The sequence below is a fragment of the Oncorhynchus nerka genome, linkage group LG13 (assembly GCF_034236695.1).
Source record: "Oncorhynchus nerka isolate Pitt River linkage group LG13, Oner_Uvic_2.0, whole genome shotgun sequence".
Taxonomy (NCBI): Eukaryota; Metazoa; Chordata; class Actinopteri; order Salmoniformes; family Salmonidae; genus Oncorhynchus; species Oncorhynchus nerka.
Genome location: NC_088408.1, coordinates 45,415,890 through 45,434,818, shown reverse-complemented (window position 1 = coordinate 45,434,818; position 18,929 = coordinate 45,415,890). Strand labels below are relative to the sequence as shown.

The window sequence follows — 18,929 nt, the reverse complement described above, 5'->3', positions numbered from 1 at the left end:
CCTTCTCCCCCGACCTCATGGCTTGGTTTTTGCTCTGACATGCACGGTCAACGTTTGGACCTTATATAGACAGGTGTGTGCCTTTCCAAATCACGTCCAATCAATTGAATTTACCACGGGTGGACTCCAAACAAGTTGTAGAATAATCTCAAGGATGATCAATGGAAACAGGATGAAGGAGGAATGAATGAGCAAAACATCTGGCTCTCTGTGAACACATTTATGATTCCACTCAGCTAAATGATATGGAATGTAGCCTGCATAGATATAAGGGGGCCATATGGCTCACAGATTGCAGTCCCTCCCTGCCCTGTGTCTGTCAATTCTTAGTAAATGCATCCTACGAGACCCCTCAGTTTTTGCTTACTGGTATTCTCTATGAACTCTGGTCCTCTCTCTTTTTTTTTCTCTCTCCCCTCTCTTTCTATCTCAGACTGCCAGTCGGGCGTGGCTCTCCAGGTGTTGACGACACGGTGTCAGGGGAAACAGAGCTGTTTCGTCCAAGCGTCCACGCAAGAGTTTGGGGACCCCTGCTACTCGGGCACCAGGAAATATCTCAGTGTCATCTACGCATGTGGTGAGTCTCCAGTTGTACCGACACCTGAGCAGCAGTTTCTTTACATGACACCTAGTCAGCAGTTCTGTATGCAGACAGTAGAGGGAGGTGTTCTCTCATGTATGTGGACGGGGGGGCTGATTGATACAGCTACGTTCTGTACGTTTGTGTCTGTCTCTTAGCTCTGTCGTTTGTCTATCAGTATCTCTCTCGCTTTCTCTTTCTCATTCTATCTCTCTCACTCTCTATTTTGTCATTCATGTCTGATGACTCTCTGTGTATGGAGTGGTGCTCGTTTATGCTTTCTGTCTTGACGGAAGAGAGGGGCTTCCTGTCTGTCTACCTAGCCACCACACCCCCAGGCTAATCCTGAGCCGTCACACTATAACTCATGAACAGACACACACACACACATTCACAAACTAATGGACACATACACACGCATACAGTGCATACATGCACACACACACATACACACACACACACACACACACACACGCTAATCCTGAGCTGTCACACTATAACTCATTAACACACACATTCACAAACGAATGGACAAACACACACACACACACACACACTCTAATCCTGAGCTGTCACACTGTAATTCATTAACAAACACACACTCTAATCCTGAGCTGTCACACTGTAATTCATTAACACACACACTCTAATCCTGAGCTGTCACACTGTAATTCATTAACACACACACTCTAATCCTGAGCTGTCACACTGTAATTCATTAACACACACACTCTAATCCTGAGTTGTCACACTGTAATTCATTAACACACACACTCTAATCCTGAGCTGTCACACTGTAATTCATTAACACACACACACTCTAATCCTGAGCCGTCACACTGTAATTCATTAACACACACACTCTAATCCTGAGCTGTCACACTGTAATTCATTAACACACACACACTCTAATCCTGAGCCGTCACACTGTAATTCATTAACACACACACACTGTAATTCATTAACACACACACTCTATTCCTAAACTGTCACACTGTAATTCATTAACACACACACTCTATTCCTGAGCTGTCACACTAATTCATTAACACACACACTCTATTCCTGAGCTGTCACACTGTAATTCATTAACACACACACTCTAATCCTGAGCTGTCACACTGTAATTCATTAACACACACACACTCTAATCCTGAGCTGTCACACTGTAATTCATTAACACACACACACTCTAATCCTGAGCTGTCACACTGTAATTCATTAACAAACAAAAATCAAATGTTATTTGGAAATAGTAAAACAATAATAGTAACAAGGCTGTATAGAAGGAGTCAGTGTGCAGGGGTCAGTGTGCAGGGGTATGAGGTAATTATGGGGGTAAAAGTGACTAGGCAATCCGGGTTGATAATTACAGAGTAGCAGCACTGTATGTGAAGAGTGTGAAAGTGTGTGTAAGTGGGAGTGTGTGTGGGTGGTGTCAATATGCATGTGTGTGTTTGTGAGCATGTGTAGTGTGTGTGCATTAGGTGTGCATTGGAGTGTCCGTGTAGTATGTGTGAGGGTAGGGTCCAGTGAGTGTGCATAGAGCCAGTGCAAGAGTGTGAGTGCAAGAAAACTGAAACAAAACACACACACGTTGTCCAGACACCTGCTGATCCAGGGAATCAATCTATCAATACCAGGGTCTGGAGCCTCTCAGACCGGACATGTCAACAAACACACACACAATTTCTAAGCCCACCTCACCCACACACTTATACACAACCCCTTAATGGTGATCAAACTCTGCCCCGAATCCTGTTTGAATGGTCTCCGACAGCTGTCCAATGCCTATCATAACAGCAACAGTGCAACTCAGATTTGAGACTCTTGTTGGTCTTTTTCATGTTGTTGGAGACATTTAGGCTCAATCGCTGTCTGACCCTCCTTATCTGTATTTGATAACCAGAGTGTGCTGTTGGACAGTTTCAGAGAGTGTGACGGGTGTGAGGAGGGGGCCACACACACACACACACACTTCCAGTGATGTAGAGTGTGAGTGTCAGGAAGGGGCTAGGTAGGGGGAATCGGGGGCCAAGGAAACTAAAGGGTGTAGGGCAGGGGGAGGGGAGACTTTTGGCATGAGGAAATCATTCTAGCTTTAGTAGACATGAAGTCACCAGGAGCTTGAAGCTTTAGGTCGTGGTAATTTTGAAGTATTCTCTTTCACGGCTGGTAATATGTATGATGTATGAGTGTGTGTGTGTGGGGGGGGGGATTGTGTTTTTGCATACGTATGTGTGTGTCACGTAGGCAACATGTGCCTCAAAGTGGCTTATAGCATGGGGTCAATCGCTTTGACCATTTGTACTGTCCTCCATATGAATGTAGGTAGTCAACATCCAAGGAATAGCCAACTCCTCATTCACGCATGCATGCACACACTCACACACACACACACACACTCACACACACACTCACTCACACACTCACACACACACTCACTCACACACTCACTCACTCACACACTCACTCACTCACACACACACACACACTCACACACACTCACTCACTCACTCACTCCACTGTCAAGCCTCATTTGAACCCAAGTCCCACAGGAGGAAATCCCTGTTTATTTGTGAACGGGCGCTGCGTTAGCCTGATTAGGCCGGGCGATATACTAGAGGCACTTTCACTTTCATTACATTGACCCATGTAGGACTCTATAGCAGCTTAAAAGTAAGAATATAGGTTTCCATTTTCACATTTTGTTAATTCTTTCCAATGTTTCAAATGATTATCTTTTTGTTTTCTCATGATTTGGTTGGGTCTAATTGTGTTGCTGTCCTGGGGCTCTGTGGGGTCTGTTTGTGTTTGTGAACAGAGCCCCAGGACCAGCTTGATTAAGGGATCTTCTCCACGTTCATCTCTCTGTCGTTGATGGCTTTGTTATGGAAGGTTTGGGAATCCCTTCCTTTTAGGTGGATTTATGACATGTGTATTCATTCTAATATGTAATTCTATGGTTTGATACTGTGAAGTTGATCTTGTAGTGGTGCATTTTCCTCTGTGCATTCTAGCATCCACAGGTGATAGTTTAGCACCACTCTGCACACTAGTTTGTCCGTTCCGTCTTGCGCTTCCAGTCCTATCAATGATTTGTGAAGCATCTACAGTGCCTTCGGAAAGCATTCAGACCCCTTGACCTTTTCCACATTTTATTACGTTACAGCCTTATTCTAAAATTGATTTTTTTTTATTAAATCCTCAGCAATCTACAAACAATCTACGCACAATACCCCATAATGACAAAGCAAAAAAATATTTTTAGAAATGTTTTGAAATATCTTATTTACATAAGTATTCAGACCCTTTGCTGTGAGACTAGAAATTGATCCTTGGGGTACTCCCTTGATGACAGTTCTGAACACCTCCAAAACGAAGGTCATGTGGTTTGGTAAGAAGAATGCCCCTCTCCCCACAGGTGTGATTACTTCCTCTGAGGGTTTAGAGCTTGAGGTAGTCACCCCATACAAGTACTTGGGAGTATGGACCTTCCTTCTGTCAGCACATATCAAAGCTGCAGGCTAAAGTTAAATCTAGACTTGGTTTCCTCTATTTTAATCGCTCCTCTTTCACCCCTGCTGCCAAACTAACCCTGATTCAGATGACCATCCTACCCATGCGAGATTACGGAGACATAATTTATAGATCGGCAGGTAAGGGTACTCTCTAGTGGCTAGATGTTCTTTACCATTCGGCCATCAGATTTGCCACCAATGCTCTTCATAGGACACATCACTGCACTCTACACTCCTCTGTAAACTGGTCATCTCTGTACACACATCGCAAGACCCACTGGTTGATGCTTATTCATAAAAGCCTCTTAGGCCTCACTCCTACCTATCTGATATATCTACTGCAGCCCTCCTCCTCCACATACAACACCCATTCTGCCAGTCACATTCTGTTAAAGGTCCCCAAAGTACACACAATCCCTGGGTTGCTCCTCTTTTCAGTTCGCTGCAGCTAGCGACTAGAACAAGCTGCAAAAAACACTCAACCTGGACAGTTTTATCTCAATCTCTTCATTCAAAGACCCAATCATGGACACTCTTACTGACAGTTGTGACTGCTTCGCGTGATGTATTATTGTCTCTACCTTCTTGCTCTTTGTGCTGTTATAATATCCAATGATGTTTGTACCATGTTTTGTGCTGCTACCATGTTGTTGTCATGTTGTGTTGCTACCATGCTGTGTTGTCATGTGTTGCTGCCTTGCTATGTTGTTTTCTTTAGGTCTCTGTTTATGTAGTGTTGTGGTGTCTCTCTTGTCGTGATGTGTGTTTTGTCCGATATTTATATATTTTAATCCCAGCCCCCGTCCCCGCAGGAAGCCTTTTGCCTTTTGGTAGGCCGTCATTGTAAATAAGAATTTGTTCTTTAACTAAATTGCCTAGTTAAATTAAATAAATAAATACAACCTAAAGACTCTCAGACCCTTCTCTGGTCTGATGAAACCAAGATTGAACTCTGTTTTTGTCATTATGGGGTATTGTGTGTGGATTGAATGGGGGGGAAACAATTTAATCAATTTTAGAATAGGGCTGTAACGTAACAAAATGTGGAATAAGTCAATGGGTCTGAATACACTGTATTAAGGCCTAACAAAGTGTTTACGTTGGACTGCCGCAGGCTATTGTGTGGCAGTATATTCCTGTATTGGGGTCAGTGTTGGCTGTGGGGGTCCCAGTGACCCAGACCCCTCAGCCCTACTGTCTCAGAACTTCCATTCCCAGATGGCCACTCTTCTTATCTCACCACCACTTCCTTCTTCTCTGGGGCCAAACATTTCCTGCACGGCCTCCTGCACACAGAGACACAGGGTTTCCTGATGTGTGTGTCCAAATTGGTACTAAAGCCCTTAACAGTACGGCACACGCCAGACCTCATCTACTTCTAGCTTCAAAGGAAGCCCTGAGATCTGTCCAGAGCTCCTCAGAGAAATTAGAGCAATAAACACACACCCACATCCTGGAAGAAACAAACTGTTGCCCTGACGACTGAACCCTGTCCATCAAGCCCGCCCTGCCGGGGACCGTCTGTTTCCACAATTTGTTTGTTCGTTGACACAAACACACCAGAGACTAAGTGGCAGCGTGTGTGTGTGGGTGTGTGTGTGTGTGCAGCAACCCGTTGAACCCTTTCTTCAGTATACCTAACGCCAGTGTAACCACCTTATCTAGTTCACTGGGTCCTGGCCTCTGATGCTAGCCTCCAGCCTGTAGCATGCTCCTGTCCCCAGTCCTCAACCCAGGCCTCCTCTCCTCTCTGATCTGATCTCATCTCAGCCACAAAAGTGCTGCAATTAATCCATTTCCTGTAACCAATCACCTGTAGAAACCTACAACTAACTTGCACTCGTCCACAGACTTGTTCTGGCATTCAGAGGGCCATTCGGGGATATCCATTGATCTAGAGCGCAGTGAGAGGAAGTCTATTGGAAGTTGGGAAGTTTATAGAGGGAGACTTTATCTTGATATGTCCGTGGGGTTTTAAAACCTGAGGGAGGAGGGGTGTGTGTGTGTGTTTTCAGCTGCAGGCCAGCTAGGCAGCACTGGGTCTGCCTCTGCATCCTGTCTGTTATAGATACATGTAGTTCTGTCCTTGAGCTGTTCTTGTCTGTGAATGTTCTGCATCCTGTCTGTTATAGATACATGTAGTTCTGTCCTTGAGCTGTTCTTGTCTGTGAATGTTCTGCATCCTGTCTGTTATAGATACATGTAGTTCTGTCCTTGAGCTGTTCTTGTCTGTGAATGTTCTGCATCCTGTCTATTATAGATGCATGTAGTTCTGTCCTTGAGCTGTTCTTGTCTGTGAATGTTCTGCATCCTGTCTGTTATAGATGCATGTAGTTCTGTCCTTGAGCTGTTCTTGTCTGTGAATGTTCTGCATCCTGTCTGTTATAGATGCATGTAGTTCCGTCCTTGAGCTGTTCTTGTCTGTGAATGTTCTGCATCCTGTCTGTTATAGATGCATGTAGTTCTGTCCTTGAGCTGTTCTTGTCTGTGAATGTTCTGCATCCTGTCTGTTATAGATACATGTAGTTCTGTCCTTGAGCTGTTCTTGTCTGTGAATGTTCTGCATCCTGTCTGTTATAGATACATGTAGTTCTGTCCTTGAGCTGTTCTTGTCTGTGAATGTTCTGCATCCTGTCTGTTATAGATACATGTAGTTCTGTCCTTGAGCTGTTCTTGTCTGTGAATGTTCTGTGTTATGACATTTTTCATGTTTTGTGACCCCAGGAAGAGTAGCTAATGGGGATCCTAATAAAATACCAACTACAGTTTAAACACACACACATACATCTAGAGGACTAACCACAGGTCTCTAGTGGTTAGATGGTCTCTGTTGCCTGTTGAGCTTTGCAGACGACACTGCAACGACGAGACGGCCTACAGGGAGGAGGTGAGGGCTCTCGGAGTGTGGTGTCAGGAAAACAACCTCACACTCAATGTCAACAAAACCAAGGAGATGATCGTAGACTTCAGGAAACAGCAGAGGGAGCACCCCCCTATCCACATCGACGGGACAGTAGTGGAGAGGGTGGAGAGTTTTAAGTTCCTCGGCCTACACATCAGAGACAAACTGAAATGGTCCACCCACACAGACAGCGTGGTGAAGAAGGAGCAGCAGCGCCTCTTCAACCTCAGGAGGCTGAAGAAATTCAGCTTGTCACCAAAAACACTCACAAACATTTACAGATGCACAATCGAGAGCAGGCTGTATCACCGCCTGGTACGGCAGCTGCTCCGCCACAACCGCAGGGCTCTCCAGAGGGTAGTGAGGTCTGCACAACGCATCACCGGGTGCAAACTACCTGCCCTCCAGGACACCTACACCACCCGATGTCACAGGAAGGCCAAAAAGATCATCAAGGACAACAACCACCCGAGCCACTGCCTGTTCACACCACTAGCATCCAGAAGGCGAGGTCACAAGCATTTCGCTACACTCGCATTAACATCTGCTCACCATGTGTATGTGACCGATTTGATTTGAGCTGTATGACAAGTAGAAGAATCCTAACCTGTGTCTGAAATTACTCTTCCTCATATCGGGCACTACGTTTAACCACCGTCCTGTGGGCTCTAAGTGTCTGTTCCAGTCAGGGGAGGGCGGTGGGAGGAGCTATAGGAGGACACGTCTGGAATGGAACGGTATCAAACGCATCACAGGGTACCGGTTGAAAAAGCTCTGGATAAGGGCGCCTGCTAAAAGACTCAAATGTAACCATCACACACATGGAAACCACATGTTTGACTCTGTTCCATTAGCTCCGTTCCAGCCCTTACAATGAGCCTGTCCTATAGCTCCTCCCACCAGCCTCCACTGGTTCCAATTTGCACGCTAGCCACTACTACTTCTCCTACGTAGTATGTAGTCTAATCTAATTTTGTTCGTCACATGCTTGGTAAACAACAGGTGTAGACTGACAGTGAAATGCTTACTTACGGGCCCTTCCCAACAACAGGTGTAGACTGACAGTGAAATGCTTACCTACGGGCCCTTCCCAACAACAGGTGTAGACTGACAGTGAAATGCTTACCTACGGGCCCTTCCCAACAACAGGTGTAGACTGACAGTGTAATGCTTACCTACGGGCCCTTCCCAACAACAGGTGTAGACTGACAGTGAAATGCTTACCTACGGGCCCTTCTCAACAACAGGTGTAGACTGACAGTGAAATGCTTACCTACGGGCCCTTCTCAACAACAGGTGTAGACTGACAGTGAAATGCTTAACTACGGGCCCTTCCCAACAACAGGTGTAGACTGACAGTGAAATGCTTACCTACGGGCCCTTCTCAACAACAGGTGTAGACTGACAGTGAAATGCTTACCTACGGGCCCTTCTCAACAACAGGTGTAGACTGACAGTGAAATGCTTAACTACAGGCCCTTCCCAACAACAGGTGTAGACTGACAGTGAAATGCTTACCTACGGGCCCTTCCCAACAACAGGTGTAGACTGACAGTGAAATGCTTACCTACGGGCCCTTCTCAACAACAGGTGTAGACTGACAGTGAAATGCTTACCTACGGGCCCTTCTCAACAACAGGTGTAGACTGACAGTGAAATGCTTAACTACAGGCCCTTCCCAACAACAGGTGTAGACTGACAGTGAAATGCTTACCTACGGGCCCTTCCCAACAATGCAGAGAGAAAGACAATAGAGATATAATAGTCAAGTAAAACACATAATAATAATAATAATAGAAGGTGTAATAAATTCACAAAAAATAATCACACGAGGAATAAATACACAACGAGTCAATACAACTTGGCTATATAAACGGGGTAGCAGTACAGAGGTAATTGAGGTAGATGTGTACATATAACTAGGAATAAAGGGACTCGGAAACAGGATAGATAATAAACAGTAGCAGCAGTGTACATAGAACTAGGAATAAAGTGACTCGGAAACAGGATAGATAATAAACAGTAGCAGCAGTGTACATATAACTAGGAATAAAGGGACTCGGAAACAGGATAGATAATAAACAGTAGCAGCAGTGTACATAGAACTAGGAATAAAGTGACTCGGAAACAGGATAGATAATAAACAGTAGCAGCAGTGTATATGATGAGTCAAAAACGTTGCAAAAAGGGTCAATGCAGATAGTTAAATAGTTAACCAATAGCTACCTGGACTAATTATTTAGCAGTCTTATGGCTTGGGGGGTAGAAGCGGTTCAGGGGTCCTTTTGGCTCCAGACTTGGTGCATCAGTATCGCTTGCTGTGCGGTAGAAGAGTCAAGTTGTTCCACATCGACCTCGACAAACCATTCCTGTATGGACTTCGCTTTGTGCATGGGGGCGTTGTCATGCTGAAACGGGACAGGGCCTTCCCCCAAAACCTTTGCCACTGTTGGAACTCACTAGTGAGTGTTGCGACTGAGGACAGATGATTTTAATGCGCTACCCGCTTCAGCACTCAGCCGTTCTGTGAGCCTGTGTGGCCTACCACTTCTCGGCTGAGCCGTTGTTGCTCCTAGATGTTTCCACTTCACAATAACGGCACTTACGGTTGACTAGTGCAGCTCTAGCAGGGCAGAAATTTGACAAACTGACTTGTTGGAAAGGTGGCATCCTATGATGGTGCCACGCTGAAAGTCACTGAGCTCTTCAGTAAAGGCCATTGTAACTGCCAATGTTTGTCTATGGAGATTGCATGGCTGTGTGCTCAATTTTATACACCTGTCAGCAACAGATGTGGCTGAAATAGCCGAATCAACTAATTTGAAGGGTTGTTCATATAGTTTTGTATATACTATATAGTGTATGACCCCGCGACTCTCACTAGACATTCTACCTGGCTGTGTGTGAGGGTGTTGGGGGTTGTGTGTGTGTGTGGCTGGCTACCATTGCCGATAAAAGGTAGTGAATCCAATTGGTAACGCCATTCCTGTTTCTCTCTGACACACACACACACACACACACATTGGTTTTGTGTGTTATTTTTTTTTAGCAAATCACTGTCCACAAAGCTGACCTTTTAGCAGGAACATCAACTTTTCAGCAAGAAAGTAACGTTGAAAAGCATGTGAAAAATGTTAATACCGCGTATCAAAATTGAGTCCGACTCTCTATGGAATTGAGCTGCATTTATTTCAGTTAAGCGTTGCTCTACGGCTGTGGGCTGTGCACTTTACCCAAGCTCTCCCGTCAGCGAATCAGACATGGAGGAAGGCACTGGAGGCGTTTTGTCGCTCGTTGGTGGGTGGCTGAGTGGGTGGTTGCCATGGTGATTTGCTGATACCAGGTGGTCAGCATTTTTTGTCAGCTGACGTCTGTCCCGCTCCCACACAAACTAGCTTACTCATAGTATCCAGTAGCGGTTGGCACAAACACACACACACACACACACGCATAACACACAACACAATGCACTTTCTACAGCTCTCAATTTAGTACACTTTATATGGGATCGGTGTTTGGTTCCAGTAAGAGCTTTGATCAGATGAGTGTTTTTATAACAAAGTGGATGATAAAAGGTGTTTTATACCCTATATTCCATTTAATGTTCAAGTGGAAAACATATTCAGTTTCTCTCTGTATCCCTCTCACTCTGTTCCCATCTCTCCATCTCTCTTTCTCTTTGTAACTCTCACTCTGTTCCCATCTCTCCATCTCTCTTTCTCTTTGTAACTCTCACTCTGTTCCCATCTCTCTTTCTCTCTGTATCCCTCTCACTCTGTTCCCATCTCTCCATCTCTCTTTCTCTTTAACTCTCACTCTGTTCCCATCTCTCCATCTCTCTCTCTGTAACTCTCTCTCACTCTGTACCCATCTCTCCATCTCTCTTTCTCTCACTCTCACTCTGTACCCATCCCTCCATCTCTTTCTCTCTGTAACTCTGTCACTCTGTACTCATCTCTCCATCTCTCTTTCTCTCTGTAACTCTCTCTCACTCTGTACCCATCCCTCCATCTCTCTTTCTCTCTGTAACTCTGTCACTCTGTACCCATCTCTCCATCTCTCTTTCTCTCTGTAACTCTCTCTCACTCTGTACCCATCTCTCCATCTCTCTTTCTTTCTCTCACTCTCACTCTGTACCCATCTCTCCATCTCTCACTCTCACTATGTACCCATCTCTCCATCTCTTTCTCTCTGTAACTCTCACTCTGTACCCATCTCTCCATCTCTCTTTCTATCACTCTCTCTCTGTACCCATCTCTCCATATCTCTGTAACTCTCTCTCACTCTGTACCCATCTCTCCATATCTCTTTCTCTCTGTAATACTCTCACTCTGTACCCATCTCTACATCTCTCTTTCTCTCTGTAACACTCTCACTCTGTACCCATCTCTCCATCTCTCTTTCTCTCTGTAACTCTCACTCTGTACCCATCTCTACATCTCTCTTTCTCCCTGTAACTCTCACTCTGTACCCATCTCTACATCTCTCTTTCTCTCTGTAACACTCTCACTCTGTACCCATCTCTCCATCTCTCTTTCTCTCTGTAACTCTCTCACTCTGTACCCATCTCTACATCTCTTTCTCTCTGTACCCATCTCTACATCTCTCTTTCTCTCTGTACCCATCTCTCTTTCTCTCTCTCTGTACCCATCTCTCCATCTCTCTTTCTCTCTGTACCCATCTCTCTTTCTCTCTGTATCACTCTCACTTTGTACCCATCTCTCCATCTCTCTTTCGATCTGTATCCCTCTCACTCTGTTCCCATCTCTTTCTCTCTGTAACTCTCTCTCACTCTGTACGCATCTCTCCATCTCTCTGTATCACTCTCTGTAACACTCTCTGTATCACTCTGTGTATCACTCTCACTCTGTACCCATCCCTCCATCTCTCTTTCTCTCTGTAACTCTCTCTCACTCTGTTCCCATCTCTCCATCTCTCTTTCTCTCTGTAACTCTCTCACTCTGTACCCATCTCTCCATCTCTCTTTCTCTCTGTAACTCTCTCTGTTCCCATCTCTCTTTCTCTCTGTAACTCTCTCACTCTGTACCCATCTCTCCATCTCTCTTTTACTCTGTTCCCATCTCTCCATCTCTCTGTATCCATCTCTCCATCTCACTTTCTCTCTGTATCCATCTCTCCATCTCTCCATCTCTCTGTATCCATCTCTCCATCTCTCTGTATCCATCTCTCCATCTCTCTGTACCCATCTCTCCATCTCTCTTTCTCTCTGTATCTCTCTCTCTGTACCCATCTCTCCATCTCTCTTTCTCTCTCTCACTCTGTACCCATCTCTCCATCTCTCTGTATCTCTCTCACTCTGTACCCATCTCTCCATCTCTCTTTCTCTCTCTCACTCTGTACCCATCTCTCTTTCTCTCTAACTCTCTCTGTATCCCTCTCACTCTGTACCCATCCCTCCATCTCTCTGTAACTCTCTCTCACTCTGTACCCATCTCTCCGTAACTCTCACTCTGTACCTATCTCTCATCTCTCTTTCTCTCACTCTTTGTGTCGCACTCTCTCTGTACCCCCCTCTCTCTTTGACAGACAGACAGACTCTCTCTCGCTCTCTGGGTGGTTTGCATACAGTAAACAATTTTAGGAAATGTCCAAACTTTTTGTTTATTCCCGTCGATGCTAATCAAATCACATCCATGAGGAAATCTCTCCTTCTCTCTTAACCTCTTAACTCCAAGTCAATCATTCATTCCCTCATTCTCTCTTTGATTCTCTCTCTATCTCTCACTTTTTCTTTCACCATTCAGTCTCTACGAAGGACAGTTCCATCGTGGACCCTCTGTTCAATGTGAATGACGAGAGCTTGTTTTGTTGCAAATGTGACTTGTTTCATTTCATGTAAATCCCATAAAATTAGAATATACCATATATATATTATATATATATATATATATATTTATATATATATATATATATTATATATATGTCTATATAATCACCCACTAACAGTTAATTAGCACGGTACAATAACAGATCAACACTGGCTGAGGGGGTATGCACTGTAGAGTACAAAGCTAATCTAACAGTAGCGGTGGATTGTGGAGCACCAAGAAGAAGTCAGTCTGGCCAGCCCTAGGCTGTGTCTGAAGTAGCACCCTATTCCCTACGTAGTCCACTACTTTTGACCAGAAGACGTAGTCCACAATATAAGGTTTCATTTGGGTTGCTACCCTAGTCTAGCGACAGATGACTGACTTGCTTTGTGTTGCCTTTGATGGTCTATTATGAAAAGAAAGAAAATCAGGGGAACAAAGTTCCATGCCAGCGGATGGCGGGATAGAGGCTTTGATCTATCAACAGACGACTTGGTAAACATGGCTGGAGCACAGAGAGCGGGGTTTTGCACCTTATCCACCTGCCCACCAATCTTATCTTATCTCCACCATGTCTCCGCCATCATGCGCTTATCTTGTCTCTCTTACCTCGCCCAATCATAGTGCGGGGTCATAGAGGGCATGGTTGCGGTTGCTATGGGACACAAAAAGGGGGACCCTGTGAAGACTTTTTTTTTTTTTTTTAAACGTCCAACATTGATTCAATAGGCACATTGTTTACATTTGATTGCACTTTGCTGCTTAAAGAAAATTAAACACATGGCCGTTATCTCTCCAAGTGGGGTTTTGTCCTTCCACATGAAGTACAGTAGACCCACTGCTGTGTGTAGGGCCTCTGCCTTTTGTTTCCACGGGGGCCATCGGATGGTCATTTTAGAGACCGGCTACTCCGGTGGCCCTGGTTCTGGTCAAAGACCCATGTGTTGTGTGTTCCATCCCCCTGTCACAGTTCCAGCTCCCTCTCCTTGTCTCTGATCTAATAGACAAATAAGTGTTGTGTTTTTTCCAGCGAGGGGAAGAGCTCTCATTTCTCTATGAAGCCATTGTGTTGTCCTCAAAAGCTTTAAAAATTGGACACAAGGAACACACGCGCACTCACATATATACACACACAGGCACTGTGGTTTTTCACCTCAGTTATTTTCCCAAATGTGTTTCCCAATGGCGTCTTTGTTGGTCTGGAAAGTCGGGAAAACTCTGGACATACAGTAGTAGCCTAACACACTGAAATGATCCTCACGATGCTCTAAGCAAAGTTTGAGTGTGATGTGTTGGAGGGAGGGAGGGAGGGAGGGAGAGAGGGAGAGAGGGAGAGAGAGAGAGAGAGTCTTACACTATCCCAGCAGGCTCTGCTCACACATACTGGTCTGAGTCCAAACCACATGACGAACAACATTGGAGACTTTATGGAACACAAAGCCTTCACTATCTCATCCTGGAATATCCAAGGCCTGAGGTCATCTGGCTTTGGTCTAAAGAGCAGGAACCTGGACTTCATCAAAGAAATCAGAAATACAGCCACTGTCATCCTACAATAAACCTGGTATAGAGGAGACGGACCCACTGGTTGCCCTCTAGGTTACAGAGAGCTGGTAGTCCCATCCACCAAACTACCATGTGTGAAACAGGGAAGGGACTCAGGGGGTATGCTAAGCAGTCTATTGTGGATGGTAACTCAGTCTATTATTTAAAACTATTATTTAAAATTATTCAAAACAGGAACATTTTACATTTGGCTAGAAATTCTGAAGGAAATTATCTCAACAGAGACTTCTCCATCCTAGAGGGGGAAATCAATCATTTCCAGGCCCAGGGACATGTACTAGTCCGTTGCAACCTAAAACTCAGAACTGAACAAGTACCTGACACAAGTACCTGACACCCTCAGCACACAGGGGGACAAACACCTACCTAGAGGTGACAGCATTCCCTCCCCCGTATGAAACCTGTCCAACCAAAAACCTGATACTTACGCCTTCACTATTGTGAATCACTAAAACAATACAGAAACACACTACGGAAAAAGGAGCAGCATGTCAGAAATCAGCTCAATGTAATTGAAGAATCCATAGACTCTAACACACAAAAAAAACACGAAACAAACAGCAACACGAGGAGTTGTCTATCCAAAATGGAGATGAATGGGTACTTCTCCAATCTTTTTTGTCAATGAACAAACAGCAAAAACATATACATGATCAAATACAAATCTTAGAGTCAACTATTAAAGACTACCAGATCCCACTGGATTCTCCAATTACATTGAAAACAAACCGTCCAACCCAAAAAGGCCTGTGGTGTTGATGGTATCCTCAATGAAATGATCAAATATACAGACCACAAATTCCAATTGGCTATTCTTAAACTCTTTAACATCATCCTCAGCTCTGGCATCGTCCCCAAAATTTGGGTTTGTTTGGTTGTCAATTATTGTGTGCAGGGTGAATACATGGTCTGTTGTACGGTAATTTGGTAAAAAGCCAATTTGACATTTGCTCAGTACATTGTTTTCATTGAGGAAATGTACGAGTCTGCTGTTAATGATAATGCAGAGGATTTTCCCAAGGTTACTGTTGACGCATATTCCACGGTAGTTATTGGGGTCAAATTTGTGTCCACTTTTGTGGATTGGGGTGATCAGTCCTTGGTTCCAAATATTGGGGAAGATGCCAGAGCTAAGGATGATGTTAAAGTTTTAGTATAGCAAATTGGAATTTGTTGTCTGTATATTTGATCATTTCATTGAGGATACCATCAACACCACAGGCCTTTTTGGGTTGGAGGGTTTTTATTTTGTCCTGTAACTCATTCAATGTAATTGGAGAATCCAGTGGGTTCTGGTAGTCTTTAATAGTTGATTCTAAGATCTGTATTTGATCATGTATATGTTTTTGCTCTTTATTCTTTGTTATAGAGCCAAAAAGATTGGAGAAGTGGTTTACCCCATACATCTCCATTTTTGATAGATCATTTTTTGTGTTTTCCAATTTTCCCAGAAGTGGTTCAAGTCTATGGATTCTTCAATTACATTGAGCTGATTTCTGACATGCTGTTCCTTCTTTTTCCGTAGTGTATTTCTGTATTGTTTTAGTGAATCACCGTAGTGAAGGCGTTGACTCGGGTTTTCCGGGTCTCTATGTTTTTGGTTGGACAGGTTTATCAATTTCTTTCTTAGATTTTTGCATTCTTCATCAAACCATTTGTCATTATTGTTAATTTTCTTTGGTTTTCTATTTGAGATTTTTAGATTTGATAGGGAAGCTGAGAGGTCAAATATACTGTTAAGATTTTCTACTGCCAAGTTTACACCTTCACTATTACAGAGGAATGTTTTACCCAGGAAATTGTCTAAAAGGGATTGAATTTGTTGTTGCCTAATTGTTTTTTGGTAGGTTTCTCTCTCTCTGTCTCTCTGTCTGTCTCTCTCCGTCTGTCTCTCTCTGTCTGTCTCTCTCTGTCGCTCTCTGTCGCTCTCTCTCTGTCGCTCTCTCTCTCTGTCGCTCTCTCTCTGTCGCTCTCTCTGTCTCTCTCTCTGTCGCTCTCTCTGTCTCTCTCTGTCTCTCTCTCTCTCTCTCTCTCTCTCTCTCTGTCGCTCTCTCTCTGTCGCTCTCTCTCTGTCGCTCTCTCTCTCTGTCTGTCGCTCTCTCTCTGTCTCTCTCTCTCTCTGTCTCTCTCTCTCTCTCTCTCTCTGTCGCTCTCTGTCTCTCTCTCTCTCTGTCTCTCTCTCTGTCTCTCTCTCTCTGTCGCTCTCTCTCTGTCGCTCTCTCTCTGTCGCTCTGTCTCTGTCGCTCTGTCTCTGTCGCTCTCTCTCTCTCTCTCTCTCTCTGTCGCTCTGTCTCTCTCTCTCTGTCGCTCTGTCTCTCTCTCTCTGTCGCTCTCTCTCTGTCGCTCTCTCTCTCTCTCTGTCGCTCTCTCTCTCTCTCTGTCGCTCTCTCTCTGTCGCTCTCTGTCGCTCTCTGTCGCTCTCTGTCTCTCTGTCTCTCTGTCTCTATCTGTCTCTCGGTCTCTCTGTGTCTGTTCTGTCTGTCTCTCTCTGTCTCTCTCTCTCTCGGTCTCTCTCTCTCTCGGTCTCTCTCTCTCTCGGTCTCTCTCTGTCTGTCGCTCTCTCTCTGTCTCTCGGTCTCTCTCTCTCTCGGTCTCTCTCTCTCTCGGTCTCTCTCTGTCTGTCGCTGTCTCTCGGTCTCTCTCTCTCTCTCTGTCTCTCTCTCTCCTGCTGTCACATTCCAGTGCTCAGAAGCCTGGCGTTTAACTTTTGCTCCCCATGAGAGGAGGTAGGAAGGAAAAAGCTCAAAGCAAAGTAAAAGCACAGCAAAAGAAGAGTTCCGCCTACTCTAGCCTTCCGTGGTGTACTCTTTCTCTCTCTCTGTCGCTCTCTCTTTCTCTCCCTCACTCTCTTTCTTCCCGGATCCTAAGGAATGAACAAGAAACTCTGTCCAAAGTGGGGGGTTTTGGTCTAAAGGGGGGAGAAGTCACATTGCAAAGGACTGTACCTTCTTAATGGGGCAATATAAAATAGTTTTCCACTCTCCATCTCTCCTTTTTTGGGCTGCACACTCCTTTTCTTGTGCGACCCTCCGTGGAGTAATGTTCACGTGAGCGCTTGTTTTTACGGTGCCTCTGGCAGACCCTAGCCGAGCTCTCCAGGAGGGAAGGGGGAAGAACTAACACTCACGGACACAGAGAGAAACGTACTACCTGGGCCCCGGAGGATTTTCCACTCAGTCATGTGTGTGTAAGTCATTCCGTTTCTTCTCTTTCAACATTTCCACTTCCTTTACACTTCTCTCTAGTTTGTCGACTTTTTTGTTTGTCTCCCCCTGTTCCTAGAATAGTGAAGCATGTTACTTTGTCCTCGTTTGAAGAATGTCCCTATCTTCCGTTTTCCATGCAGTTGAGTTTAGTCGTTCTCTCTGTTGAATATGGCACACTTGTTATAGGCTACAGTGCAGTGTGTACAGTAAGAGAGAACTCCGACTTCTCTCATCTGTTACTTTTTGTTGAAGAATCTCTCATGTTATTGCTCACTGAGAGTTCAGTATTGAGTCTGTTGTTATTGTTATTGCTCATTGAGAGTTAATTTGGAACTCTTGTTAGTGCTCGCCGAAGGCTCAGTATCCAATAATGCTTGGTATTCGTAACAGAAGGCTCAGTATCGAATAGCACTTGTTGTTGCTCACTGAGAGCTCAGTTAAATATGTTATTGCTAACTTAGCGCTCAGTTAAATATGTTATTGCTAATTTAAAGCTCATTTAAATGTTATTGCCTACTGAGAGCTCAGTTATATATGTTATTGCCTACTGAGAGCTCAGTTAAATATGTTATTGCCTACTGAGAGCTCAATTAAATATGTTATTGCCTACTGAGAGCTCAGTTAAATATGTTATTGCTACCTTAGAGCTCAGTTAAATATGTTATTGCTACCTTAGAGCTCAGTTAAATATGTTATTGCTAACTTAGAGCTCAGTTAAATATGTTATTGCTACCTTAGAGCTCAGTTAAATATGTTTAGAGCTCAGTTAAATATGTTTAGAGCTCAGTTAAATATGTTATTGCTCATTTAAAGCTAATTTAAATGTTATTGCCTACTGAGAGCTCTGTTAAATATGTTATTGCTAACTTAAAGCTCAGTTAAATGTTATTGCCTACTGAGAGCTCAGTTAAATATGTTATTGCCTACTGAGAGCTCCGTTATATATGTTATTGCCTACTGAGAGCTCAGTTAAATATGTTATTGCTAACTTAGAGCTCAGTTAAATATGTTATTGCTAACTTAGAGCTCAGTTAAATATGTTATTGCTACCTTAGAGCTCAGTTAAATATGTTTAGAGCTCAGTTAAATATGTTTAGAGCTCAGTTAAATATGTTATTGCTAACTTAGCGCTCAGTTAAATATGTTATTGCTAATTTAAAGCTCATTTAAATGTTATTGCCTACTGAGAGCTCTGTTAAATATGTTATTGCTAACTTAAAGCTCAGTTAAATGTTATTGCCTACTGAGAGCTCTGTTAAATATGTTATTGCTAACTTAAAGCTCAGTTAAATGTTATTGCCTACTGAGAGCTCAGTTAAATAT

The 18,929-nt window shown here is 44.0% G+C and overlaps 1 protein-coding gene across 1 annotated transcript in view; it reads left to right on the top strand.

Annotated features, from left to right (window-relative positions):
* Positions 1-18,929, top strand: part of LOC115139566 (protein eva-1 homolog C-like) — a 146,114-nt gene that overhangs the window by 61,363 nt on the left and 65,822 nt on the right. The window contains exon 5 of the mRNA XM_029677097.2: positions 434-577. Within this exon, the coding sequence (XP_029532957.2) occupies positions 434-577 (144 nt within the window). The remainder of the gene's footprint in view (positions 1-433; positions 578-18,929) is intronic.